Source organism: Meles meles, chromosome 2 (genome assembly GCF_922984935.1).
Source record: "Meles meles chromosome 2, mMelMel3.1 paternal haplotype, whole genome shotgun sequence".
NCBI lineage: Eukaryota > Metazoa > Chordata > Mammalia > Carnivora > Mustelidae > Meles > Meles meles.
Window position 1 is genome coordinate 209,670,248 of NC_060067.1, and position 27,831 is coordinate 209,698,078.

At 51.1% G+C, this 27,831-nt stretch overlaps 1 protein-coding gene across 3 annotated transcripts in view; it reads right to left on the reverse strand.

Annotated features, from left to right (window-relative positions):
* Nucleotides 1–27,831, reverse strand: part of DLGAP2 (DLG associated protein 2) — a 794,207-nt gene that overhangs the window by 594,474 nt on the left and 171,902 nt on the right. For all 3 annotated transcript variants that reach the window (XR_006817469.1, XM_045998159.1, XM_045998160.1), the window contains one exon: nt 18,800–18,854. Coding sequence is in view for 2 of the 3 variants with exons in the window: in XM_045998159.1 (XP_045854115.1) it covers nt 18,800–18,854 (55 nt within the window). In the remaining variant the exon portion in view is untranslated. The remainder of the gene's footprint in view (nt 1–18,799; nt 18,855–27,831) is intronic.

Here is a 27,831-nt window from a genome sequence, read left to right on the forward strand (position 1 = left end):
TTCTGGACCCTTCTGAAAGCTGGGAGGCCAGAGAGGGATGAGGCCCTCTCCTGAGGCTGGTGTGCTGGCATAACCGCTGCGGGCCCTCACGCACCTGGTGTCTGCGGCACACACAGAGCTCAGACTTGGAGGTCAGTGGGGCCACAGACTCAAGGCCCTCCCACCAGCTCCCCTGTGTACTGGCTCAGGCGGTTCTACACATGCACATGGGTTTGCTGTGCTGCAAACACTCCCCTGGGCCCCTGCCCACACCCCAGGAGTCCTTTCCCAGAGAGAGCTGTGATCCCACAGGCTTCCTGGGCCTTGAAGGAGGACGTGCACTCTGTTCCACCCTCAGTCCCTCCCCAGAGACCACAGAATCCCCCTCTCCACGCAATCCCCATGGGAATTTTCAGTCTAAGATCTCCTGACCATCACATGAACCAACATCTGACCCTCCTTGTGCTTACAAAGACAGGACTGTCACTTGCACTGCTCCATGAAGGGCTCCTGGCAATAGCCCCAAAGTGTGCATGCCGACTGCTCTGGACCCCCTGAGGGTGTCTGTCCACACAGTGACACCGGTTCTGGCGTCTCTTCCTCATTCCGCATCCTCTGCTTCCTTGCTGGGTCCCCCACGATAGTCGAGCCCAAGTGTGCTTCTGTTTTAAGTCACCAAGCCGTGTTCCTCCACAACCTACACTATCCATGCCTGCCCGGCTGACTCCTCCTCACATACAACACACCCTCAAGCGTGCTCTGCAAACCTCTCCTGCCAGGCTCCTGACGTATCAGCACATGCTCCCCGAGGACCCTGACCCCGTGGTGCTCACAGTGTGCACAGCATGTGCTCACCAGCCACCTCCCCAAAGCAGACATCCCACCTGCCTTCACAGACACCGCAACTGGCAGAGTCCACACGGCACAAATGCAGTGAACGTGTGCGATCTGGAATCTGTTGTCTTCGTTTCTGTTAGAAAGGTAAGGTGCTGTGCTGCATGGCTTTGGTTTGTGCAGGTACTTCTGTAAACGCTGTGCAAAGACACTGGGATTTGCACATGTGATTCAGAATCGTTAGCCTTCGACCCCTGCACATACACCAGGGGGCCTGTCTCAGGCTGAAACACACAGTAAAATCATAGAGCAGATGCGCACCAATTCATTCCTCCTTGGAACACAGCACGGAAAAGCAGAATCACAATAGAAGGAAAAACTAATTTCTGAGATGAAAAAACAAAACCACATAGACAAAAGAAATTTGTTCAGTGCATTTCAGTGACGTTGGACATGGATGTGTCCTATCTTGGCAACCCACTTGAGGGTGGAAATAACTCACCACATGAACCGCAGCAGCCCAGACCAGTCCCTCTGACAGGCGCCCTCGGACTTGGGCCTTACAGTTGCTGGACAGCTGCAGGGCATCAAGGCAAACATCTGAAGGACACACACAGGGATCTCCCCGTGTCAGCCCCGACTACTGCTGCCCCCACGTGCACAAATGAAACTGTCCATGAAGCCAGATGTTGAGACACAGACTCTTTAAGGCCTGTCCACCACTGGACTCCCAGGGCGCCAAGCTTTACTTGCACTGAGGGAGCTTTTCTTATCCCAGGAACACGTGGAGACCCTCACACCGGGTAAGAAAGGGACAGAGAGCGCTCTCCAGCCCCATCACCAACAGAACCCCCACATGTGTATCCTGTTGTGTTCAGTGGCTCCAAGTGACAAGTGTCATGCTGTGGTCTGGGTGTGGCCCTGGCTACTAAGATGCCCTCATTGCAGGCAGGCAGCACCGAGTCATCCCAGCGGCACCAAGGCAGTCCTGTGAGCATCTGCCCCGGGGCCACCTGCTGCCCCTCCTCCACGACACCTGCCAGAATGCCGCCACACTGCGGACAGCAGGTCTGTGCATCACGCCCGGCAGACTTGACTACAGCACAGCAAGAGATTCACCTAGAGGTGTAACGTGGCCACATGGACCGAGCTCTGGTTCAGGGCCATGGGCTAGACAGTGAACATGGAGCCATCCCCATGAATGTCCAGAACTCTCCAATACCTCCCAACCCCAGTTCCTTCCCTCAGCCATGAGGAATGCCCCCCACAAAGATGCAAAGCTTGTTGCCCTAATGACCAGCACACAACATGCCTCAGACCCCACATAGGAGGTTATCTGGGGTGTCGTACATGACAGCAAGCAGACGGACACACACACACACCACCCGGTGGGCTCTAACAGAGGGTCCCATGGCCTTGTTCCACCTCGAATGACACTGAGAGTGCCGGACTCTTGAACAGCACAGTTTGACCTGAGTGGTCCATGTAGCCAGGGTTGTTTCTCCATAAATACAGCAGAAGCCTCTGCCCCTGTGACCTTCTCAATCATGTTCTCTGTCCTCTAGCTTACTCTGTCTCAAGAACACAGGCTACAATGCACGTAACATACAAAATGTGCGTGGACCAATGGTTTATGTGACTGATAAGGCTTCCTGTCAGCCCCAGGCTATGAGTAGCTAGGATCTGGGGGATTCTGACATATACATGGATTTTCGACTGCACAGGGGTGGAGGGTGTCCCTGACACCCCCACCGGACACTGGGGCCCTAGTAACTGTGACTCATCTGACAGCCATGTCCACAGAAGAAAGTGCTTGCTACAGAGTCTCTCACAAACCCTCACTTGTCCCCATTCTCTCAGCTGATGGCTGTCTGTAAAAAGTGCGTTCTCCCTTGGAGAACGTTCCCGGAGCATGCAGCACATGGGCACATCTGTCCTGACTTTTGCTCAGTCACCATCAACTGGCTGACCAGTGGGTTCTGAGGGCCCTGCTGTCCAGCACTGGGTTTCAGGGCAAGAGTGTGCTTGTCTCAAATCGGCCAGGAATCTGTTTTAAGCCAGGGTGGCTGGCACACAGACACAGAAATGACCATCACGAGGAAGGCATTTCCACTCAGATTCCCGGCCACAGGAGGCATGACCCAGACACCACTGGGGAAGCACCCGGTGTGTCGGGAGAGGAAAACAGGGGCAAAGTCTTCTGTGTGGTTTCCTCAGGAGCACGGGCAGGGCTGGGGGTGGGGCAGCCTCAGGACTGGCCAGTGTGAATCCTGCAAGTGGCTCTGGCCTCAGGGCTGGCCCCTTGCCGTCCAGCACGTGGCCCTGGGCTGAGGGTGGCAGGCGGACATGGCCGAGGTGTGAGAGCGCATGGAGGAGATGGTTGGTAAGGGCTCCGGGGCTGCTGGCCTAGGAAATGCCCCTGAACCCTCCAAAGGAATGCCCCTACAGAGCATACAAGCTCCCAGATATCATAGTCTCAGAAACAGAAACAGATGTCAGCCTCAGAAACAGGTGTATGGTGACCCACACACCATCTCTCCAAGCCAAGCCCAAGGGACTCCACACAGCGAAGGCTGACCCCATGTGGGAAGGAGACCACGTCCGTGGGCACATCCTGCTTCTCGGACCTCCAGGTTCTCCACAGGGTGGGTGTTGGCAGCAGGACTCCCAGGGTTGCCAACACCCTGCCCTGGAACCCTCGGTTCTCCCTGAGGATGCTGTTGGCAGAAGCAAGGAGTCCATGGTCAGTGAGCTCCTCCCTGATCAACCACGGCCCTACCAGGCCATGCTTTGTGGACCTCACCCACAATGACTCCTGCCTCAGGACCACTCCCAGCGCAGATACCAGGGCTCACTGGTGGGTCAAGGTGCGTTCGTCCTGGGCTCCCACTCAGGTATGACCGGGGATGGTGGATTTTCTGTGTCAATGTGGCTGGACTGCTGGGTGACAAGCTAACTGGTTTCTGTTCTGGGAGAGTCTGTGAAGGCTTTACAGACGAGATTAACATCTGACTTGATGACTGAGAAAGCCAAGAGCTTTCCCTGGTGAGGGTGGCCCTTGTCCAATCAGTTGAAGGTCAAACAAGAAAACAGAGAGGGGGGGCACCTGGGTGGCTCAGTGGATTAAGTCGCTGCCTTCGGCTCAGGTCATGATCTCAGGGTCCTGGGATCAAGCCCCGCATCGGGCTCTCTGCTCCGCAGGGGGCCCGCTTCCTCCTCTCTCTCTGCCTGCCTCTCTGCCTACTTGTGATCTCTCTCTCTCTGTCAAATAAATAAATAAAATCTTTAAAAAAAAAAATTAGGGGCGCCTGGGTGGCTCAGTGGGTTAAGCCGCTGCCTTCGGCTCAGGTCATGATCTCAGGGTCCTGGGATCGAGTCCCGCATAGGGCTCTCTGCTCAGCAGGGAGCCTGCTTCCTCCTCTCTCTCTGCCTGCCTCTCTGCCTACTTGTGATCTCTCTCTCTGGCAAATAAATAAATAAAATCTTTAAAAAAAAAAAAATTAAAAAAAAAAGAAAACAGAGAGGGACTCTACCTAACTGCCTCCACACTGGGCACTGGCTCTCCTCCTGCCCTCAAACGGAGCATACCATCAGCGGTCCTGGGGCTCCAGCATGCAGACACCCCTGCAGATCCTGGGACCAGCCTGCCTCCATGATCACGAGGGCCAGATGCCTGGTGACACAGCAGTCAGGCTCCCTCGCTCTTATGTGAACATGTGTAACATGTATATGTGTTTAACTGTATGTGTACATGTTTATATGTGTGTGCACACGTGTGCATGCATATGTGCCTTCATATGCAAGATGCACGCATGTAAGTGTTATGTGCTCACACACACGTACACAGGAATGTGTCTTTAACTGTGTATGTTTGTGCATGGGTATATGTACATGTCTGTGTGTGTACGCACAAGCACATCTGTGTGCACGTGCATACGGATGCATGCATGTGCTTGCATGTTAGTGAGTACACATCCACATCCTACTGGTTCCGTTTCTCCAGAGAACCCCACTCCCTCTTCGGACAGAGTCGACAGAATTGCTCTGTGCACCATGTAGACAACCTAGGAATATTAACCAAGCTCACTTTATGTACCTCCAAAGGACTTCCAGGGTTCTGGGCCCCCTGGAAAGCCACCCTTTCCCAGCACCACACACAGCATAGTGTCCTTCCCTGTGCCTGGCTGACCCACCTCCCTCCAGAGATAGGAGGCAAGCCCCTTCCATACATAAAATTCCAGGACATCCACAGCACTCCACATGGCCATCCGTGTCATGTTCCTCTGTGACTGTCCTGATCCATACAAGTACAAATCCACCTGCCAAAGGCTTTATTCACAAGTCACTAAGGACTATTTGGAAGGGGCAGGCAGTGACCACATCTGGAGGTCTCTGAAATGCACCTGCAGGCTTGCCCACCCACGCCCCTGCCCAGGCTGGGGCATCTTCAGCAGTGGCCACAAGCCTGCTGCTCTGCAAACCACCCAGACGGCCTCCACCCCCATGCTCCCACCCTGGGTCTTAGCCCACCTGTGGCAGTCAGCAGCTGGGGATGTGGTGTCTATGAAAACACACCCTTGAGGATGGAGACCTTGTCTTTCCATGCTCACAGCTACTAAAGCGCTGCATGTGAACAGAACTGAATCAGTGTGCATCTGCTTCAGAACACAGATGACCATCAGAAAGTGCAGGACACATCACTATCACTGACCCCAGTGGACACGCTGATGGGTCCTCATTCACTGTGAGATACAGAAATACTGTGTGAGCCCCTCTTTGCACACACACGTTCCCGAGCTCACACGTTCCTGTGTGTGATCACCAACACCTGCACTGGGCTTTACCCTCACCCACACGGGTGAGGACTAACTCAGAGCAGCAGCAACGGCACCTTTCCCTAACCTGAGGGGCACATAACTGCCAGTCTCTTTGGAAGAGAATGTTTGCTTGAACTGACCCTGAAATCACTCAGCAGCCATGCTCACCTTCTGTGCAGCTGCTACGCTCCTCAGGCATGAGGATAATAAACTGCAGACCTTTGGCAGTCTTTGACTGCTTAATTATTTTAAACACTTCTCTCTGAGACATTTTCCCTTAATTAGTTATTTCTTCCTCCCCCATCATGTCCCCAGTAACAGGGCACCAGTCATCTGATAAAAGCCCATATTCAGTTCAGTTCAATTTAACAATGTTTTTACTGACGGTGCACTGTGTACCCTCTATGAGAGGATCACCGGCATCGGTCAGGCGCCACCCTGACCCCAGGGGACCCTACTGGACATTAGTGACCCCCAGTGGACCTCACAAAGCAATCACAACCCTTCTCCAGCAGAGACTCTGCCCATCCATCCAGCAAGAACAAAACCCGTGCACCACTCTGATGGAGGGTCCAACTTCTCACTTACAGATCAAAGCATTCTGACACATCAAGGACATCTCAGCTCGGTGCAGAGCATATCACGGCCCCAGAAGCCAGCCCTAGGCACCACACACAGTCCCTGGCTTTTCTGCATCCCAAGGCCCTGGCTTTACTTCCCCAAAGAAGCAGTTTCTTTCTTTCATTATCTGTGTGTCAGTTGCTAATATTCCTGCACATCACCCAGCTAACAGCTGAGGGAATGGCTGTTCTAGACCAAGTGTATGCAGTATGATTTATGTGCTGCCTGAATACCTGTTTAGCAACGAAATTGCAGCTGCTAAATAAGCAAGCCCTTGATGGGAAAATCAATCACTGTCTTTATCTGAAACTTTCCTTGAACTTTAAAGCAAGGATATTAAAACACACACTAAAACTACTTCTATTAGGTATGGTTTGTGATTGCAGATAATAAAAGGTTCTCATACACAAAGCACACCAAAAAATCACCCTGAAACTTAAATTTGGGCAGGGCTTAAGAGTTTATTTTTAAAACTCCATAGTAAGTTCCAAAAAAGACAGATAAAGTTTTAGTGTAAAAAAAGCTTTTACCTTTAATGCAGAGTCCTTTTACAATAAAATCCCTGGAAGTTGGTCCCTCCGAATCCCCTTCACCTGATTTACCCATTTCCACACTCCCTCCCCTCAGGCAATCGCTAGTTACAGAATAAAAAAGTCTTAGGGTTGAAGAGTACAGTACAGGGAAGAGAGTTAGTGAACAGAGTCAGTAATGCTGTGACAATACTGAACGTGACAGACGGTGACGACATTTGTTACGGGGAGCATGTCGTAACACACAGAACTGTCAAATCTCATGTTACAGACCTGAAACTGATGATACTGTGTGTCAACAATACTTCAGCAAAAACTAATGAAATGAAATACAATGTTTTCTAGACGAATATGAAAACTGTCTTCAATCTCAGAACCAGAAAGCCAGCACGACTTGAGAAGCCCTCAGTTTCCGTTCCTGTCAGGAGTTCAGGACTTGCCTCTATTTCACTGAGAGCCTCTCGGAGGACTCAGTAGTTGCCCTGAGCACATCATAGAGCAGAGCCAGCTTCTGGTTTGAAGTAGCATCTGCCTGGTAGCTCCAATACAACTTCCCCACTCTCATGAAAACAGACACAGTAACACTGAAAATGGAACCCACGCTGATAATCAACGGACAATCACCGGCTTGAAGAATCAACCTGGTGCCCACAGCAGACCGGGTTTGAAAGAGTAGCACTGACCCGGCTGTGCCCAGTGTGAACCCAGGGAAGGCCCCATCCCTCTGGCCACCCTCACCCTGCTCACTGCCCACTCAGAGCTGGACGAGGGAGATCAGAGGCCAGCGGCAGGAGAGGAAAGGAGGCACTTCCCCCATGGGTGTGGCATCCACCACGGCCCCCTCGCAAGGGGCTGGGGTAGCCTGGCAGCAGCCATACAGGCTCAGGGTCAGATAATAGGACAAGGCATGAGGAGACCTGCCCAAGGCCATTTCCAGACTAATAAGCTGGCTTTTAATGCCTAAACCATCAGCACAAACAATACCATTTGTGCCAAGCACCTGCTCTCTTCTGGGGAGCCTGCAAGTCTGGATGAGCTAGGCAGAGGGTGTGTGTGTGTGACCAGCTCCCCATAAAAACCCCGGATGCTGGTCCCTACAGCCTCCTGGGGTGGGGGGGGGGGGGGAGACAATGCTCCGCAGTGGTCCTATAATCACTTTCAGTGGACAGAACGTGCCCTCCGTGACTGGGTGGGATGGGCCCAAAAGCTGGACTGGTTCCATGTGCATGTCCTCTGCCCTTGCCCTTTGCCTGCTTTCACTACAATAAATCCCAGCCATCAACACTACTACACGCTGCATCCTAGGAGTCCTCCTGAGAATTACTGAGCTGGGGGTGGGCTTAGCCCCCCACCCCAGGCTAGCTACAGACAGAGGATGGAGAAGGTTACTGAAACAGCTACCCAAGCTTAAAGACATTTTGAGTTTAAGATACTTCTTCGCAAAGGGAAAGAAAAGTTCTGGACAAAGCACAGACCCTGGCACAGGAGACACTGAACAAGCACTGGAAGGGGCAGCCCCCATGTGCCCTCACCCCACATGCACCTGCTCCACGACACACCCTCTCTAGGCCTCATGTTCCCCACGGTCACATGGGAGCCCAGGGCCATGTCAGAGCAGATGACCTGCATTTCCCCAGCTGCTCTTGGGCAGGGTAGGCTCATGGGCTCCCCTCTCTGCCCCACCCCACCACAGCCAGCCCCCCATTCTTCATGGAAGGCAAGACTGTGAAATACACTCAATCTTCTTCCTGGGGCCATATCACGGGCCACATCCAACATCATGTCCCCCAGCCCCCCAGCATCCCACCATCTTAGGCAGGATCATGTGACAACTCCCCCCCAACACAGCAAGCCAGCTTTAATTACAGTATCAAACTGTACCAATTTCGTATCAATAGTGCGCTTTGACATGTGAAGATTTTTTTACTCCCAAAATACAGCTTCTAAAGTGCTGTCTACAGATTTGACAGCATTTTGTAAAATAATATGCTTTGGTATTTTCATCAACTTGTAAAATATACTATATGATTGTATCTCTGATTCAAGCTGCTTTGTGATAACCCAAATCCCTATGTACCTAAAAGGCTATAAAGGAAAAGGATAGCGTAATAGTTAAGAACGGAAACCAAACCGCCAGGCGGGTCAACATAATTGTCTTCCTGAAAACAAATCTACAGCCACGACCAGTTTATCTGCAAGGTATTAGTAGTTCGCTGTTCAGAGAGCGGGCTGTTGGGAAGCCCTGTTCAAGACCCCATGGACACGTGGACACGGAGACCCCATGAAGCCTAACGCACCGACCTTCCCAAGGAACCACATCCACACACTTTGACCCATGAGACCAGCAAGAGGGGACTGGGCGGGCGGCAGGCTCGGGGCACGGCAGGGGAGGCCCAGACGACGTGGTAAGCCCTACTTTCCACTAAATCCTGACCAAAAACACCAACCCTGTAAATTCTAAGGAACGTCAAGTAACCGCACCCAATTAGCCAAGGCACATTTTAAGAGTGTGGCTCAGGTCCTAATCTCAGGACGGTGAGTCTGCGCGGGCTCCGCACTTCGCGGGCGGCCTGCGTCTCCCTCGGTCCCACCCCTCTTCTCTGTCGGATGAACAGATCTCTAAACCGAAGGAAGCCTCAAGTCCAAATGTTGGAGCTCGGACGACACACACGGCAGCTGCACGACTCAGGGACCGAGACCTAACACCGGGAGGGACCGGACACTCGAGGAAGCGCAGTTGGATTTCAAGTCCACGACGCCCGCACGGCAGCACGGAGCACCTCTGCCGGCCCACGCACCACCCACGGCTTCGGGGACAGACGCGACCTAAGGGCCGGTGTCTACGCAGGACAAATCCGGGAGAGCGGTCTCCGTCCAGACAGCCCCGCAGACCGTCACGCAGCCACTGGGTCCGGATTTACTCGTTCCTGATCAGATGCTCCTCCGGAGAACAAGCAGACCCTATAGACGCTGCCCCAGGCCGTGACGAAGACAAAGACCCGGGTAAGGAGCAGGTTTCCCGGGCAAACGCGGGTTCCCGACATCGGAGCCGGCTCCGAAGTTCAGGCGCTCAGGGCGCGCGGGTGCTCGGTGTGAGGCGTCGGCCTCCGGCTCAGGTCGCGACCCCGGGTGCCGGATCCCGTCGCGATGGGGCTCCCTGCTCGGCGGGGGTCCGCCCGCACCCCGGCTTGGGGGTCTCCAACACACGCAGCGGCAGCTCAGTCCGCCGGGAGGCCGAGCGTCCGGCACGCGGAGAAGCCGGGGACGCGCCCTCCCGAGGCCCCACGGAAGCCTGCGCCCCGCAGAGCAGCCCACGCACTGAGCCGGGGACAGCGGCCGGACCACCCCGCGCCCTCCCGCCCGCGCCCGGGGCCGCCCAGGGGCCCCCGCCAGGCTCCGGGGAAGGGCCCCGCCGCCAAGCCGCGCCCGCGGTCAGGACGGCATCACGTCCGCCTCGCTCTGCAGGTCAGAGAGGGCCCGAGCCGGGCAGGCCCAGACCCAGAGCTCCCTCCCCGGCGGCGCTGCGGGAGCTGGGCCAGCCCCGCGCCCCGGGAAGCGCGCTTCCTCCCGCTGGAAAGACGCCTGGCGGCGGCGACCCAGTCACCGTCGGACGCGCGCACGCCACCAGCCCCACGGGAGAAGCGCCTACCTGGCTCCGCGCCGTCGCCCACAGCACCGCGGCTCGGCCGAAGCTCTCCCCTCACGCGGGCGCTATCGCGACGCTCTTCGGAGGGGACGCGGGCCTGAGGGGCGGGCCCTCAGGAAAGAAGCGGGAGAGCGACCACTGCCCAGCTCTCTGCCGGCGAGAAGGCGGCCTCCACAAGGCCTCGCCCGGAGGGCTCCTCCGGGCCCTGACTGACCCCAGACTTCCGGCTCCTTAGGGGCCTGACTGACCGCGGACTTCCGGCTCCTCCGGGCCCTGACTGACCCGACTTCCGGCTCCTTAGGGGCCTGACTGACCGCGGACTTCCGGCCTCCCCCGCCCCCGGGACCCTGACTGACCACGGACTTCCGGGTCCTTGGGGGCCCTGACTGATCCCGGACTTCCGGCCTCCCCGGGGCCCTGACTGACCGCGGACTTCCGGCTCCTTCGGCCCTGACTGACCACGGACTTCCGGCTCCTTCGGCCCTGACTGACCGCGGACTTCCTCCAGAAGTGAGAGAAGCCGCCGTGGAAGCCAGAAACAACCAGGACGAGGGTCGCTGAAGCTCCCTGGGAGAAGCAGCGCCGCGAGCACATGTGAACTGGGGGAGAAGGAGGCACGCGTCCACGGCCGACAGGGTCCTGCTTGTGGGGACACCGACAAGACCGTTCCCTTGTGGACACGCCGGCGCGCTCAGCTCAGGGCGGTTTCCTCAGGAGGAGACGCCGGCGGCCTCACGAGCTCTGGGCCCCGGACGCCCTCCTGTGCCGAATGAGACAGACGGGGAGGGGCAGTGGGAGCCGAGGGATGCGAGCGCGGGGAGGGGCGCTGGTCCCGCATGGCCCAGGTCACCCGCGACCCGGTGCGGGCCTTCAGGAGCTCAGTCCCGGGCTCCCAGGACCGCCTCGCGGCGCCCGTGGCCCTGGGCGCGGGAAGGATCACTGGGGCTCACTCAGGACCACCCCCTTCGGTTCCGGCGGCAGCGGGGCTTAGGCTGGATGGACGGATCGATCCACCCACCGGCTCTCTGCCTGGACGGACCAGGGGTATCTCGTCTCACACCGGAGGAACTCAGGGTCGCTCACAAATGACAGTGACTTCTTGTTCCACCAGAGCAACGCAGACTCCGGAGTGAGAAACTGAGGCAGAGGACGAAGAGGGCAGGGCAGACTCCTCAACACCCAAGTGCAGGTGGGCGGGCCACACCATGGGAGTGGAGCTTTCTGTGGGCAGACCGACCTGGACAGAGCGCAGGACAGAGCGCAGGACAAAGGACAGACAGACGGTAGTTGGATCGGGATCTTCGCCCTCAGTCACAAGCTATGTTGGCGCTCCGGGGATGAGCTCCTCAGAGGCACCAATGCCGCAGGACCTGGCTCCCTAAACGCGCCTGGGCCAGGTCGCCCTCAGGACACACCCTGCAGCCACAGCTCCGAGGCTTGGACGCAGACTCCCCCTAGGCTGGGGCAGCTCTCCGCCACAGACCCCGTGTGTCTCTGCAGGGCTCCTGAAACACACCGAGAGCTGTCACCATGGTGGCCTCGCTGGGCACCTGGAGTCCCTTCTGCTCCCGTGGAATGCAGTCCAGGGATCAGCACCAACCGTGGCCTCCGCGAGGACCAGGAGGTGGACAGAAATCCAGGCTCCCGAGCTCCCACAGGGAGAACCTGCACGGAAATCTGCACATATTCCCAGCCAGGAATAAGTCTGGGTGCCCTGGCAGACTCACACCCCACAGGTCGGCACCACACAGCAACGCCCCAGGAAGTTTTGGGGGGGGTCAGGAAAACAGGTGGGCTCAGACACCAGGTTTGGTCATGAAACAGCCAGTGGAGGCGCATCCAAACCACGTCCGGCCTCACGCCACAGAACTGTGTCTCCCCATGGAACTGCCACAGAACCACAAACCTCCGTCAGCAAATATACACACTTGCCCCACAGAGAAGTGCCCACACCCGGGGAGAGTGGGACTGGAATTGCACTTCATCTCACCTGTGACATTTTTCTGCTCAACACAGAGAGGCCAGCTAGGCAAGCAGCAGGCCCTCAGGGTAAGGAATAAGACACATAGAAGAAAAAAACCTGTTTTGGCCTTAAAACTATTGATCCATAACCTTTCATTCTGGCACTAATTAAATAGCACAACTCAGTTTCTAATAAAGTCAGTTTATGAAATAAAGCCCTTTCCAGCAGATGAAGATTTGTTTCTGCCCCCAGCCAGTGGACTGGGAAGGAAGCGCCCCTCGCTGCGCTGCAAAGACACTGGCTAAGCAGCAAGGATGACTTCCTGGCTTCTCCTCAGCCCCCTCGCCTTCCCACAGCTGCCCCTGCCATCCCCAGTGTGAGCCACAGCACAAGGCAACCCACCTGCACACCTCAGAAGTTTTTATAAGTAATTTCAGTATCTGGGTAAAGGAAACTTACCTGAAATGTTGGTCTTTGACAGAAGTGACATTTCACCCTAAACCTAGTCTGCTCAAATGTCATTCACCTGACATACTGAAAACCATTCAGCATGCCACAGAGGTGGATGTCCCATTTAACTGGGCATCTGTTTGGCACCAAAGCGGTCTACAGCACTTGCCCATCTGGTCGTAAAACTCCAGAGGCTGAGGGGGCGGCCTCTCACTGGCACCCTTGGCCCGTACTGCCTGTCTGGCACTGTGTTTGGTAGGGAATACCTGTGTCAGGAAGGACTCATTAAGAGTCACTGAGGTGTCACATACAGACATAGAGTGAGCAGCTGTGCGAAAACATGGAAGAGTCACCCGTACCTTTGGATCTACTTGTTCATCTGCAAAATGGGATGATGTTCCCTATTGCACAAGGAAGTTGAAGGACTTGCCAAATCTACAGGAAGGAGCCTTTTAAACTAGAGTCACAGTAGAAATACAAGGTGTGATGGGAGCGCCTGGGTGGCTCAGTGGGTTAAAGCCTCTGCCTTTCGCTCAGGTCATGATCCCGGGGTCCTGGGATCGAGCCCCGCATCGGGCTCTCTGCTTGGCGGGGAGCCTGCTTCCTCCTCTCTCTCTCTCTCTGTCTGCCTGCCTCTCTCCCTACTTGTGATCTCTATCTGTCAAATAAGTAAATAAAATCTTTAAAAAAAAAAAAAAAAAAAAAAAAAAAAAAAAAGAAATACAAGGTGTGATGCCCACTTTCACTAGAGGGCTCAAATTCCATGCTGGGAGACACGGATGTGTGCAGAGCTCTGGGAACCACACACCCGCTGGGTATGAAACTACGCCCACTCATGCACTAACCTCCTCTGCCCCAGGGATGGGGAACCAGGTCCTCTTGAGATAGAGCTGTGGCAAAGAGCACAGACTCATTCACTGATTTTCTTGACATGCCCATCAGGAGATTGAAAGCTTTTTAAAACCTAGGACCGACCAAACACCATCACCCCCGCTATTTCAACAACTATGCTCCCTCTGCCATTTTGAACTCCATCTGCAAATGGCCCCAGTGGGTATCCATGTTTCAACAGCCATGATCACCGAGTTCAATAATGTGTAATTAAGCCTCCAAAACCTTATGTAAGAGTGCATTGAGACTCTGCATCCAAACAGATATTATGAAAAATATTTCCTCAACCTATATAGAATTTTTTAAGCTAAATACTGTTACAAACATTCAACTTCAACCCAAGAGTTTATTTAGCCAATACACAACTGAACAGTTGTGTTCAACTCCCCAGGGAGAACGCACGCGGACCATACCCTTCTGACAGACACCTCGTGCCATACACATGGAAGCACAGGCAGGAGCCAGTGGCCGAGGTGCAGCTGAACCAGCTCTCCCCAGCTTTAAGGGCAGGGAGCCAAGAACACCTCCTGGACCCACACTTGGCAACAAGTGGTGAGGGCACTCAGAGCACAGAAACTGGGCTTCCTGCCTCCGCTCCCGCTGCTGGACACTGACCAGCCTCTCATGGGCAGGGACCAAGTGATGATCAGAGTCAGTAACCCTTATGCTCTCCATGAATACCACAGTGCATGTCTGCAAACACACACAAGTCAGCTCCACAAAATATGTGGGAAAACCTAACAATTTTCCGCCCTGATTTTTATATACAAATTATTTCACATTTTTCATTCTGTCAAGTAGGGGTATATCATCTCTCAAAAATCAAAGGCTGCCACATGCTCCACCTGCTCGAGGTATCCTGGCTCAGTCGTTAGCATCAAGCTTTGCGGAGGACACACCACTGCTTGACGGCAAAATCAATTCATTCTTGAAACTTCTTATTCTTAGCAGTCGAATAGGCCTTCTCCCAGGGGACACGGGATAAATCCTGCACGACAGTGGAGCTCAGGATCAGAACCCCAGCCTAATGTGTATCCCCTGATACAGGAGGATCTGCAAAGCTTACAACATCCCCAGATGACATGGCAATAAAGCAACTCCAGTGATGATCCAAACAAGGAAGCTTGACCAGCAAAGAACAAAGCATCTCCCAACCCCCTCACTGCTCAAGAAGCATATAACCGTAGTCTGCATCTCTTTCATGGGAGGCTGCCACCATGTGTTAACCTGATCTTGGTTATTCAGAAACTGCACACTAATGTTGTGAGACACAGGACAACAGCAGAGAGATGATAAGCCACTCACACCGTGAGTCACATATAGCAAGGAATCAACATTCCAACTTCCACCACCTTCACAGTGGAAACTGCCTATAAAAGCTCAAAGACAGGCTAACTTTAGTGCTGAAAATAGCCAATCACAATATAATGATGTTTGTGAGGAAGTCACTGTCTAAAAAGGTTCTAAACCAATAGGAATGAGCTCCATTTTGGACTATTGTAACTGGATGGTGTTCCACCGAAGACCAGCCAGAGGGAGTTCAGATGCAGGGAGCCAGTTTCCATGACGGGACACAGATTGTGTGAAACACCTGACCTCACCCCACGTGCTGGTCAGACACAGCTCCCCCAAAATGGGGTTGAGCGAGGGAGGGGTCCTTAGACCCCTCAGCAGCCATTCTGATCAAGGCTGGTATGGGATTTGAGTCCAAGACAGCCACTAACATGCCAACCATTCACCTGCATGGTCCACCACGTCAGCCACTCTTCCCCGCAAATGGCGCTCATCCCATGCACAGGCTCAACAGCGGGGCTCTCCAGAGAGAGGGCAAAATGAAGGCAGACAAAGAGTCAAACGGTCCCCGAAACAAGAAAAGGGAACAGCAGTTAGAAACAAAGCCTGACGTAAATGACTTTAAAATGCAGGAAAGCCTCCATGCACATTTGTGATCTTGCAAGTGTTTCTTCATGACATAAACACGCGCTGCCTCCCCAACTCCTGTGTCCCTTAGGAAGAACATGAAAAATAAGGCAATTTGCGGCGCTGGTCATGAGAAATCACTCCAGCTCTGTGTATCAACCAAAACTATCATGAGTAATCAAGATACCAAGAGAAGACGATGTTCACCATGTCTAACCCAGAGAAGGACCACTTCCAATGCACCATCAGATGTCACTCATCATAGTTTGTCACAGATATGCTAAGTACATTGACTCCATAACAGCAAAAACACCTACAAGTATGTGCATCCTCTCCTAGGTCCTCAGCTTGGCAAACAGAGTTAGTGGAGTATATACAGCATTTCAAAAATAACTAAAGAGCAAAAAGAACATGACAGCCATGGTTCATCCCAAAGCTGTTCTATTCTTGAATGTGGTAAAACACACATCCCTTAAAATTTACCATCTTAACCATTTTCCAGTGTACAGTTCCATGACACCATACTCAAGTCATATAAGCATCTCTGCCATCTACCTCTAGAACCACTTTCTTTTTCCTAAAATGAAACTCCTGACCCACTCCAATGTTGATCATCATCAAAAATATGAAAATACTTCTATATAGTCACTAAAGTAAAAAAAAAAGTTCATTCATGTTCATAAGGAACTTTCATGTTTATTAAAATGCAAAAGCAATAACCATTACATCTGAGTCTGAAGAAATTTCTAAACATTTCCTAAATAATTCAGCAGCTTCAGACATACTGGGTCACATTACACAGTAAAAACCAGAATCCACACATCATTCAATTCTGAACGAACTGACACTTAAGAGTTATCATTTCAGCTGCCTCTACTTTCCTCTCATTTGATATGATTCCTTCCCCAAACCGTGCCTAATGTCATAGCCTTGGGTCTTCTACAACCACTTCCATAATATAAAAATCTTCTAAAATAAATTGCCTCATAAATGTCCTCAATATTCAAGTCTTACTGGGAGAATGCTTTCTTGGTTTTAAAGGTTGATTACTTGGATTCCTACAGAAAGCAAATAAAACATCTGAATTTGGCAGTATTTCACAAACTTGAAACTTCTTATATAACAGAGTGGTTAAAAATACAGAAAGCTCATTTCAACATTTAAATTCCAATCAGAGTCCCAGAGAATGGTATTTAACTTTTAATTATTTTTATCATTAATTTTGTGCTTCTTAGATTCAGAAACTTGCCTGGAAGATATAAACTAATCATTTCTTCTTTAAATTGTGTTGTAATCACTATTGTTGATAGCCATAGTTTACAGAAATATTTGTTTCTTTGTATGTGACCTATTCATATATTTTTGTTACTAAGGAAGACTTCCAGAATATTAGAAAGAGGCTCAAAAAATATCTAACCCAGGGCACCTGGGTGGCTCAGTGGGTTAAAGCCTCTGACTTCAGCTCAGGTTCCCAGGGTCCTGGGATCGAGCCCTATGTCGGGCCCTCTGCTCAGCAGGGAGCCTGTTGCCTCCTCTCTCTCTGCCTGCCTCTCTGCCTACTGGTGATCTCTGCCTATCAAATAAATAAATAAAATCTTTAAAAAAAATACCTAACCCTGTTCTCAATAAACTTCCCTGTAAGTGTGCTCAAAGTCACAGCTAATGTATGTCTGAACAGGTGATGTAACAGTGGCCACTACTATTGTTGATAAAATAATAGGGTTGGTGATATAACCTGTCCATGATCATAAGTAAAAAAAATAAATGGGGAGATGGAGAGGAGAGGGAGTTGAGGGAAACTGGAGGGGGAGATGAACCATGAGAGACTGTGGACTCTGAAAAACAACCAGAGGGTTTTGAAGGGGCGGCGGGGTGGGAGGTTGAGGAACCAGGTGGTGGGTAATAGAGAGGGCACGTACTGCATGGAGCACTCGGTGTGGTGCAAAAACAATGAACACTGTTATGCTGAAAATAAATAAAAATTTAAAAATTAAAAAAAAAGAAAAGAAAAGAACAAATACTGATAAAGAATAAATAAATAAATAAATAAATAAATATCCTACTTTTCCCCCAAATACTTGGTGTTTCACACTGGAATGCATAATACAGAATAATAACTTACTGACCACTTTAGAATGAGATTTCAATAATCACGCTAGCTAGTTAATATACTGTTTATATTAAAAGCAGAGTACATCCCAACATGTTATACTCTTTTGACTCCCACAGAGTCCATTATGGTTCATTTTATTAAAGCTGGGAAACATAAGGAAATGTCAGCACAACTCTGTTTTATACCCAACACAAGTATCCTGGGATGCAGACAGACATATCCGAGAGCACACAGCTGATCCCAGGAAGGAGTAATTCTCAGAACTAGCCCTCAGCAGAAAAGACTTTTCCATCTTTTCCTCAGGACCTGCTATTTCTTTGATGAAAATACCCAAAATTAGAAAACCCACAGGGGGAGAGTAACTAAGACGAAGACCCATAGAACAAGCTCCACGTGATCTTCATGTTTGTTTGTTTCTGAACTTTACCACAACAAACTTCCAAAGCTTTCTTTTCAGGAACCAGCCCTCCCCCATCATGCCTCCTTAAAAATAGTGCAAACGACCTCACCTCCAACCTCCAGCCACCTGCATCTGTGAGCAGTCACATGGCATACACCCTCCCATTGCAAGACACCCATCCTTCTGTGTTTTCATTGAGACCCTCAGGACTTTAAGCACAGACCATCTGCCCGGCTCCCAACCAGACTGCTGGCAAAGTCTTGACTGCGAACAGACCACCAAGGCTTTCCATGCTAGCCGGTAATGGTGCTCTTCCTCAATGAGGAAGCACGGCCAGCAAAATCAACAACTTTGAAACTCACATATTCAACTTCGAAAGATAACAAGTTTCCCTTAAAAATCCAGGACAACTATCACCTAAATCTATTTGCTCCATCAAAAACAGATCTTTGAGCTCAGGTTATAACTCACTGCAAAACTGAACACTCCACTGTTGTGCTTATTCAGTCAATATACAATCTTGCCTAGAGCAGCAGCTATGAAAACAAGACGCCTACGTTATACAGTCATATTCCTCAAATTTCCCATGTCATACAACCTATGTTTTCAAAGCAGAAGAACAAAAATGTATTTACCTGTATTCCTGTCTGGTAAGATACAGCAATGCTTCTGCAAAATGCCAGGCAACACCTGTTTCAAAACACATAAATAAAACACATTTGGTTATTGTTCAGGTAGAGAAAGGTATCTCGTTCATGCAGTGAGTGTTTTACTAATAAGGTCGTTCAGTTCTGCAGAGAGTCCTCACACCCAGAATGCTCTAATAAATTAAACAATACAGAAAAATTTTGATGACATACATTTTTCATCAGAAAGGTTAATCAGGTAGGTGTGCTCATTGTAATGCTGTTCCAGAACGGTAATGCAGTTCTATTTAATGTATGCCCCTAATGGGTCCTGGGAGTATTTTGAAAGCTGCTCTCAAGGGACTCCTACAATAAGGCAAATGGGCCCGCCAATTTGTGTGATGGCTTTTAAAATATTAGATGCAATTAGAGCCTGAAAGTGGAGGACCGCTGGGGCAGTACACTGTACCAGGCCTGCCTCGTAGGATCTAAGCAGAGATGCTTTCATCCAGGGTGAGTCACAAAGAGGAATGGGGAAGAGAAGTCTGTGTTTACAGTCACAGTTTGGTAGTAAATGATGAAGGAAATATCTTCTTGATAAGGGAAGGTGGAAGTAATGAGAAATGGATTTCCCTAGAAAATTCAGCACTGTAAGCACAGACAAAAAGCACCTGCAGTGAAGAGATCTCTGTGGGGATTCACGGCGATGCATTCTAAACTCAACCAGAGCAAAGGCTGAGCTCCCATCCTGAATTCTCCACAGGTGCAGCTGCAGCCATTCCTCCCAAACTCCCAGCCCAGGAGCAGGCATTACCTATCCTGGAGCAAGGAATTAGTGCAGAGGGAGGGAGAGGGGAGGATGGTGCACAGGGGCCGCACCCAGCCCCTACCCTTAACCGCCTTGGGCCCAGGACTCACACAGCTACTTCGGACAGATGGGACAGCAGTCACAAAGCCTCCCTCTGTGACCTTCCTCCATGCCTCTGCCATCCCTCGGCACTGGGGAAAGAATAATTCTCGTCCAAGTATCATCAATTGCAGACAAGACAGCATGACCAATTTTCAACTCTAAACAAATCTAAGAGACAGAAGACAAAGCAATAATCAAATAAGAACCATTAAATCCAAAACGTGGAATTAAAAGTTCAAAAAGACATCCCCTACTCCTGTAAAGCTAACAGTTTAGTTGGGACAATGAGGGATTGATGAAAACACCAAAACACACAACACAAAGTCAATGTCATCACCTAACTCCACCTCCTGCACCTGGCATCAGGTCCACTCACCAGGTCTGAAACTGGCATCATTCTGGCACTATTCTCTCCCTCACTTGAAGGCCCCTAGCCTTCAAGGTCAGATAAAGAAATAATGCACACATGCACATACACGTACACATGTACACATGCCCTGGGTTCCCTGGGAATCTTCAACAGTTCTCATTCCAGGGCCAATAACTTGTTCATGGACTTTTCCAGCAATTTCCAAAAAGCCTTACCCAGGCCTAAGAAATAATCTCCCTCAAAAAAAAAAAAAAAAAAAAGAGGAATGGTCTTGTGCGTCAGAGACATGCTGCAAACAGTGTGATCTGCATGGAGGATGGGAGCGTGAATCTCCACAGTGATGTTCAACCAGGTCCTGCAGGTGCACAGCCCTCCTGCACTCCCAGCAGCTCTGAGCCCCCAGAGGGGGCATGCTGGCTGGTCCACTGCAAAGTCCCTGGACTGGTCTCTCAACCCGCAGTCTCCTCCCCGGTGACATATCAAACATGCCGCTTCTGGCTTATTTTTCTAAGGAATTACTAGCAACTGCTACACCACAGAAATGTTCACAATGGAGGAACAGGTGTATCCCTAATGTCGATCTTAGCTCCAAACTACCCAGCTGACTCCATTCCACAAGGGTCCGTCCAGAAGCAGAAATGGAATCTGGATCCATTAGCCACCACACGATCCAGCCACTACCTTGGTGCTGGTGGTGTTTTCATCCAGATGAGCTGAATTCAAGGTGACATGGTGAGGGCCCCACAGAAGGTCAGACAAAGGAACCAAAGGGCGCATGAAGTGAGGTCAGGTGACACAGCAGAAGGGAAGGGAGTCAGGAGTGGAGCTTGGCCCCTGGGTTGGCCCTACACCACATAGGCACTGTCGCCCCCAGCTAATCCCCCTCAGATGTGGCAGCTCTAGACTAAACCTCTTCCCTGGTCTGGGAGTCTGGGCAGTGCACAGAAGCACTGGGAGGGCCCCGACTGGTAAAGTGAAGTTCCTTTCAGGTTCAGTGATTCACACCTGGGGCAGGGCACACGCCCCATCAGTGCCTTCTGCAGAACTAGGAAACCCCCAGGGCCTGGACATACGATAACAATTGCACCCCCTGGGGCGGTGGGGGCCCTTCCGGGGGTGTCCATGTCACGTAGCCAAGTTGTGTTAGAGAAGAAAGAGCTTGAGAGCCATGGATTTAGGCAAACAAACCCCAGCTTATGGGACAGGTGATTCTAAAAAACTATAGTGGTGCCCACGCCCAGCTCCCCTTGGTTAATCCTCACTGGCCCTGTGTGACCAACACTCTGATCCCTCCACTCCAGCTCTCACGTTCTTCCACCGCCACCCGGATGCTGCACCACCTGCCACCAACCTGCCACCAACCAACATGGCCACTTGCTCAGTACCAGGTTCCACTGAGGCAGCCTTCCCGCCCATCCCCACCATGGATTCTGCAAGCAAGCTGCGTGACTCTTCTGGGACCTCAAGCAGGAGAATATTAGGGCCCAGAGAAATTACAAGCAGTCATGGCAGAATTCACCTGGACCTTCCTGAGGGCAGCCAATTTGTGTTCCAAAATGGCAGACATACGTAATCTTGACAAGTCCCTCCTAGCTGTAGCCGTAGGTGAGACACTGGTGTTCAATCTTAGGAAAATGCCCCGTGCACCTCTGCCTCCTCCAACACGGGCTGAGGGGGCAGGAAGGTGGGACTCCCATGTGCATTCGTTGTTCTCAAGGGTCCCTTCCTGCCCAGCAGTTACTCCAAAGCTCAATGCCGCCAGCCTGCCTATTCTAGGAGAGCATGCAGCTGCTGAGAGTAACCGGGGGACATCGGGCTAGGCACCTCACAGGCAGCTGGGGTCAAACAGCGTATGTCCGACCGATGCCCAGAGTCTTCCTTGAGCACCTGCCCAAGTGCCCATGAGCATGACACCAACACCACATGCTTTAGGAGACCACAGCTGCTAATTACATCCTCCATGTCCTACGTCCAGAGTCTTCCAACTGAAAATCTATCCCTAAAGCATCAATTTCAAGGTTTCACTGCACCCCATATCCTCAGGCCTCTCTGGGGTGCCTTCTCTGGTGCATGAGGTCAAGAGTGCTGGAGCAAATCCTGCTCATCCAACACTGCACTCCCTGGCCCCACAGGCTCAGGAAGGGTGAATCAGTGAAGACAATCAGAACTTGAAGTGTTGCCGGTCAGGTGCGCTGTCCACACCTGAAGTGCTTGCGAGCTGCGGCCATCATAATGGATAGCACAGACGTCAAACATCAGCATCATTTTTCAGATGAAGAAAACAAGGTTTGGAGGTGACGTTCTGTGTCAACTACACCCAAATTTAGGAATAAAGAACGGTTTAATTGTTGTTATTTTGTCCTCATCACTCCTCAGTTTCTCTGGGCACATGCCCTTCTGTTCCAGCGTGGTCATTCCGGCTGGTGTCACGAGAAGCCAGGCGTGGACTCAGCAAGCCGTGTTTGCCTGGAGGTCCTCGGAGCCTTGCTTCCTGTTGCTCATACAGCAGGTTCATGCTGTGCCCTTTTCATCTCAGGAATATACCACGCAACGCGACGTGCCCCACAAGCATGCGAGCCTGTGACAGATGTGTCCTGCGCCGTGTCGAGAGCACAGGTTTACACAGAGTCACTTCAACAACTCTTCCTGGATAATTTAACTCTTTGCAAAGATCTGCAGGCTTGTTCCCACAAGAAGCTGTGTCTTGTGACTCTCATGAATGAGACAGTCAGCCCTTCCATCTCACAGGGCGAGGACTGAGGATTCCCCTGGGTCTAACAGGCCTCTCCCCCACACAGCCCCGCACTCTCCCCGGCCACGTGAGAGGCAGTTAGGAGATGATACACTGGCCGCAGGGCGCAGAGCCAGACTGAGGCTGGGCCCCGAGCTCCCACCAGCTGGCCCCCACCTGGCTGCCACCCCAAGGTCCTGCACACTGCTCGTGGGTTCAGCTGCATGCGGCATAAGGAGCTGGCATTGCCAGCCGTGAGCTGTCTGTCTGCAGCAGCCGCCTGGAGCAGCTGGCTCAGGGAGACGAGCGTTCGACACACGGTACGCCTGTTGGCACACAACTCCCACAAGACCACATCCAGGGGGGCCGTGAGGGAGCAGCAAGTCCTCACACGTTCCCACATATGCATGAGGAAGTGCTCACACGCTGGCAATGTCCCTCCCTCGCGGTGCAGGCTGTCCACACACACACAGGCACAGGGTCTGTGACCGAGCACAGGGTCCCCGGAGCCCCAGACACCAGCATCAGGACTGTGCTCTGGGGCAAGCCACGTACCCCCAGCATCCTCATCTGTGGCATGTCCGGGACATGGGGGCCCGAGGGGGCTTTCTGCAGCACAACCAGCAAACCAGTACAATCTCCCTCAGTCAGGGGGCACACTCTGCGTCAGCGCTACACAGGGCACTGGGAAAGCACAGAGTGCCCAGACAGCCGGACGGCTGCTGCTCAAGGGCTCAAGAGCCCAGCAGACACGGCGCCCGTGGCTGACAGTCCTGTGCCGAGCGCCTGGCACGTGCCAAGCATCCATGTCACGTGAAGTGTTCACACCGCAACACAGAGAAGGGACATGGACCCTTTGGGAGGTGATGGGTGCATCTGTGACTGTGATTACCGGGATGGAGTGTGTATCCAAACACACTCCTCACACTGTCTGGGTCAAACAGTGCTGGGTCTCGTGTGTCAGGTGTTCCACTCTGAATGTTCAGTAAAGTTTTCTTGTGCCTTTAAACACAGAGGCACATGGACACACACAGACACACACATGGAAACACACACTACATTTCTACAAAGCCCCCGTGACACGGGTGCTTGCTGGCCAGGAAGAAGCGTCCGTGGCGAACCACCCGCACACGGGGACGCCACGTGTCTACACAGCCGCACACTCAACTCGTCCATCCTTCCACACACGGCCCAACGTGACATAAGTTGGCAGAGTGGCTACGGGACTAATCACACAGAAGAGCAGAATGTGTGAGTGCCCATGAAAAAGACTTCATCCTCCCTTTGATGGGTAAGGAGCAGAAAGAGCGCCCTCTTAGCAGAGCCAGAAATCAAGGATCTGACTGTCCCCTGCCAAAGCTCTTGATGAGGACGCTCGTGGTTCAGGGCTCGGAAGCACAGCGTGTATCCAGAGCAGGCATGGGGCAGACAAGCAAAGGCCCCTTCCCCACACCCAGGGACACAAGCCAGAGGGAGCCAGAGAACAAGGGGCTGGGGTGGCGTCCTGGGGCTGGAAACAGGGAGGCTGGTTACAAACCTTGCACACTCAACTGAGCTGCCTCCGAGCCCAGCTCCAGCATCTCCTGGGAGAACAGCGGGCGGTCGGCTACCCCAGCCCTCACATCCCTGAGCAGGACACCAGGATATTCTCCTCTGGAGACAAAACAGGCAGAGAGAACATACCTCCAGCTGAAGTAGGCCTTCCAGTTAAAACTGGCTTGCCACTAGATCTGTGGAAAATTCCACCAGCCAATAAGCCCCACTTACTCACAAAAAACAAACTCTGCATGAATGTTTAATGTCTCACACTTAATGAAGACTCACAGCTGAGCATTATCATGCATTTAAACAGACCCCCACTTTGAGAGTGACTGACAAAATTAGAGGAAACAGAAACAAGAGGACTTTTTTTTAAAATTAATTTTCAGCGTAACAGTATTCGTTTTTGCACCACACCCAGTGCTCCATGCAGTACGTGCCCTCCCTATTACCCACCACCTGGCTCCCCAACCTCCCACCCCCCCGCCCCTTCAAAACCCTCAGGTTGTTTTTCAGAGTCCATAGTCTCTCATGGTTCATCTCCCCTTCCAATTTCCCTCAACTCCCTTCTCCTCTCCATCTCCCCATGTCCTCCATGTTCTTTGTTATGCTCCACAAATAAGTGAAACCATATGATACTTGACTCTCTCTGCTTGACTTATTTCACTCAGCATAATTTCTTCCAGTCCCGTCCATGTTGCTACAAAAGTTGGGTATTCATCCTTTCTGATGGAGGCATAATACTCCATAGTGTATATGGACCACATCTTCCTTATCCATTCATCTGTTGAAGGGCATCTTGGTTCTTTCCACAGTTTGGCGACCGTGGCCATTGCTGCTATAAACATTGGGGTACAGATGGCTCTTCTTTTCATTCCATCTGTATCTTTGGGGTAAATACCCAGCAGTGCAATTGCAGGGTCATAGGGAAGCTCTATTTTTAATTTCTTGAGGAATCTCCACACTGTTCTCCAAAGTGGCTGCACCAACTTGCATTCCCACCAAGAGTATAAGAGGGTTCCCCTTTCTCCACATCCTCTCCAACACACGTTGTTTCCTGTCTTGCTAATTTTGGCCATTCTAACTGGTGTCAGGTGATATCTCAATGTGGTTTTAATTTGAATCTCCCTGGTGGCTAGTGATGATGAACAGTTTTTCACGTGTCTGATAGCCATTTGTATGTCTTCAATTCAGTAATGTGGCAGGATACAAAGTCAATGTACAGAAATCAGTGGCTTTCTTATACACTAACAATGAAAATACAGAAAGGCAAATTAGAGAATCGATTCCATTTACTAGAACACCAAGAACCATAAGATACCTGGGAATAAACCTATCAAAGAGGTAAAGGACCTGTACTCGAGGAACTACAGAACACTCATGAAAGAAACTGAAGAAGACACAAAAAGATAGAAGACCGTTCCCTGCTCTTGGGTTGGAAGAATAAACATCGTTAAAATGTCTATACTGCCTAGAGCAATCTATACTTTTAATGCCATTCTGATCAAAATTCCACCAGTATTTTTCAAAGAGCTGGAGCAAATTATCCTAAAATTTGTATGGAATCAGAAGAGACCCTGAATTGCTAAGGAAATGTTGAAAAACAAACAAACAAAAAAAACTGGCGGCATCACGTTACCCGATTTCAAGCTTTACTACAAAGCTGTGATCACCAAGACAGCGTGGTACTGGCATAAAAACAGACACATAGACCAGTGGAACAGAGTGCAGAGCCCAGATATGGACCCTCAACTCTATGGTCAAATAATCTTCGACAAAACAGGAAAAAATATTCAATGGAAAAAAGACAGTCTCTTCAATAAATGGTGCTGGGAAAACTGGACAGCGATATGTAGAAGAATGAAACTCGACCATTCTCTTCCACCGTACACAAAGATAAACTCGAAATGGATAAAAGACCTCAACGTGAGACAGGAATCTATCAGAATCCTAGAGGAGAACATAGGCAGTAACCTCTTCGATATCAGCCACAGCAACTTCTTTCAAGATATGTCTCCAAAGGCAAAGGAAACAAAAGCAAAAATGAACTTTTGGGACTTCATCAAGATCAAAAGCTTCTGCACAGCAAAGGAAACAGTCAACAAAACAAAAAGGCAACCCACGGAATGGGAGAAGATATTTGCAAATGACAGTACAGACAAAAGGTTGATATCCAGGATCTATAAAGAACTCCTCAAACTCAACACACACAAAACAATCATATCAAAAAATGGGCAGAAGATATGAACAGACACTTCTCCAATGAAGAGGACTTTTATTTTAAGATTTCATTTTTATTTATTTGAGAGCAAGAGACATCTCAAACGGGGGGATGGAGCAGAGGGGAAGCAGGCTCCCCGCTGAACAGAGATCCCAGCATGGGGCTCGATCCCAGGACCCCAAGATCATGACCTGAGCTGAAGGTAGAGGCTTTACGGAGCCACCCAGTGGACCCCAAGACCCATCTGAACTCAGTCTTTACCTCATTATTCAAAACGTGTCCAGGAAACCTGGATAAAGGCCAAGCAAACTCTGGTCCAATCCTGAGTCACTTTCTGATAAAACATTCATAAAGAGTGGTAAAATGAGGAGTTAGGTCAAAGGCTTCTCTTTAAGCAACGGGAATGAAGACAGCAGGTGTTGTGAAGAAACAGAGGGCAGAGCAGGGGAGCAGAACAGAAGAACAGACCCTCATGGATATGGTCAACGTCACAGCCAAGGAGCAGCAGCAGCTCATTGAGGCTGACACAGGGGTCTTCCCACCAAGGGTGCAGAGGCAACCGGGTGCCTACACAGAAAATAATGAACCTTGACACACAGCTTACAATCTCACAAAAATGAACTTGAATAAATCACAGATTAAATGTAAAAGGCAACATTCCAGATCCCCTAGCAGACAACAGGGAAGAAAACCCTAGATGCCTTTTGTCATGGGGATGGCATTTTAGGCACAAGGGCAAAGGCTCTGCCATGGAAGAAAGAGTGGGCAAGCAGCACTTCACGAAAATCAAACACTTCTGCTGTGTGAGACACACATTCCAGAGAAGACAACAAGCCACAGACAGAAGGACATATTTGCAAAAGACTCATCTCTTAAACCACTACTATCCTCCAAATATGCAAAAACCACTTAAAACCCCCCAGGAAAACACGCAAGTCAATCCAAACATGGGCCAAAGACCCTGACACACATCTCACCAAACATCTCACCACGGAGTTACACAAAAGCCGAAGCGAGACACCCCCCATGCACCTGTGGAAATGGCCGGCATGCAAAGCGCTGACCATGGCACGTGCTGGTGAGGATGGGGTGCCTGGGGCTCCCCTCACTACTGGTGGGAGGGAGACCGGTGCCGTCACTACAGGAGAGGGGTTGACTGCTTCCTACAAAACTGACCACACCCTTCACGTACAATTCAGAAATCCTGCTCCTTGCTATTTCCCAAAGTGGCTGAAAACCTATGTCCACACAAAACCTGCATGTGGATGTT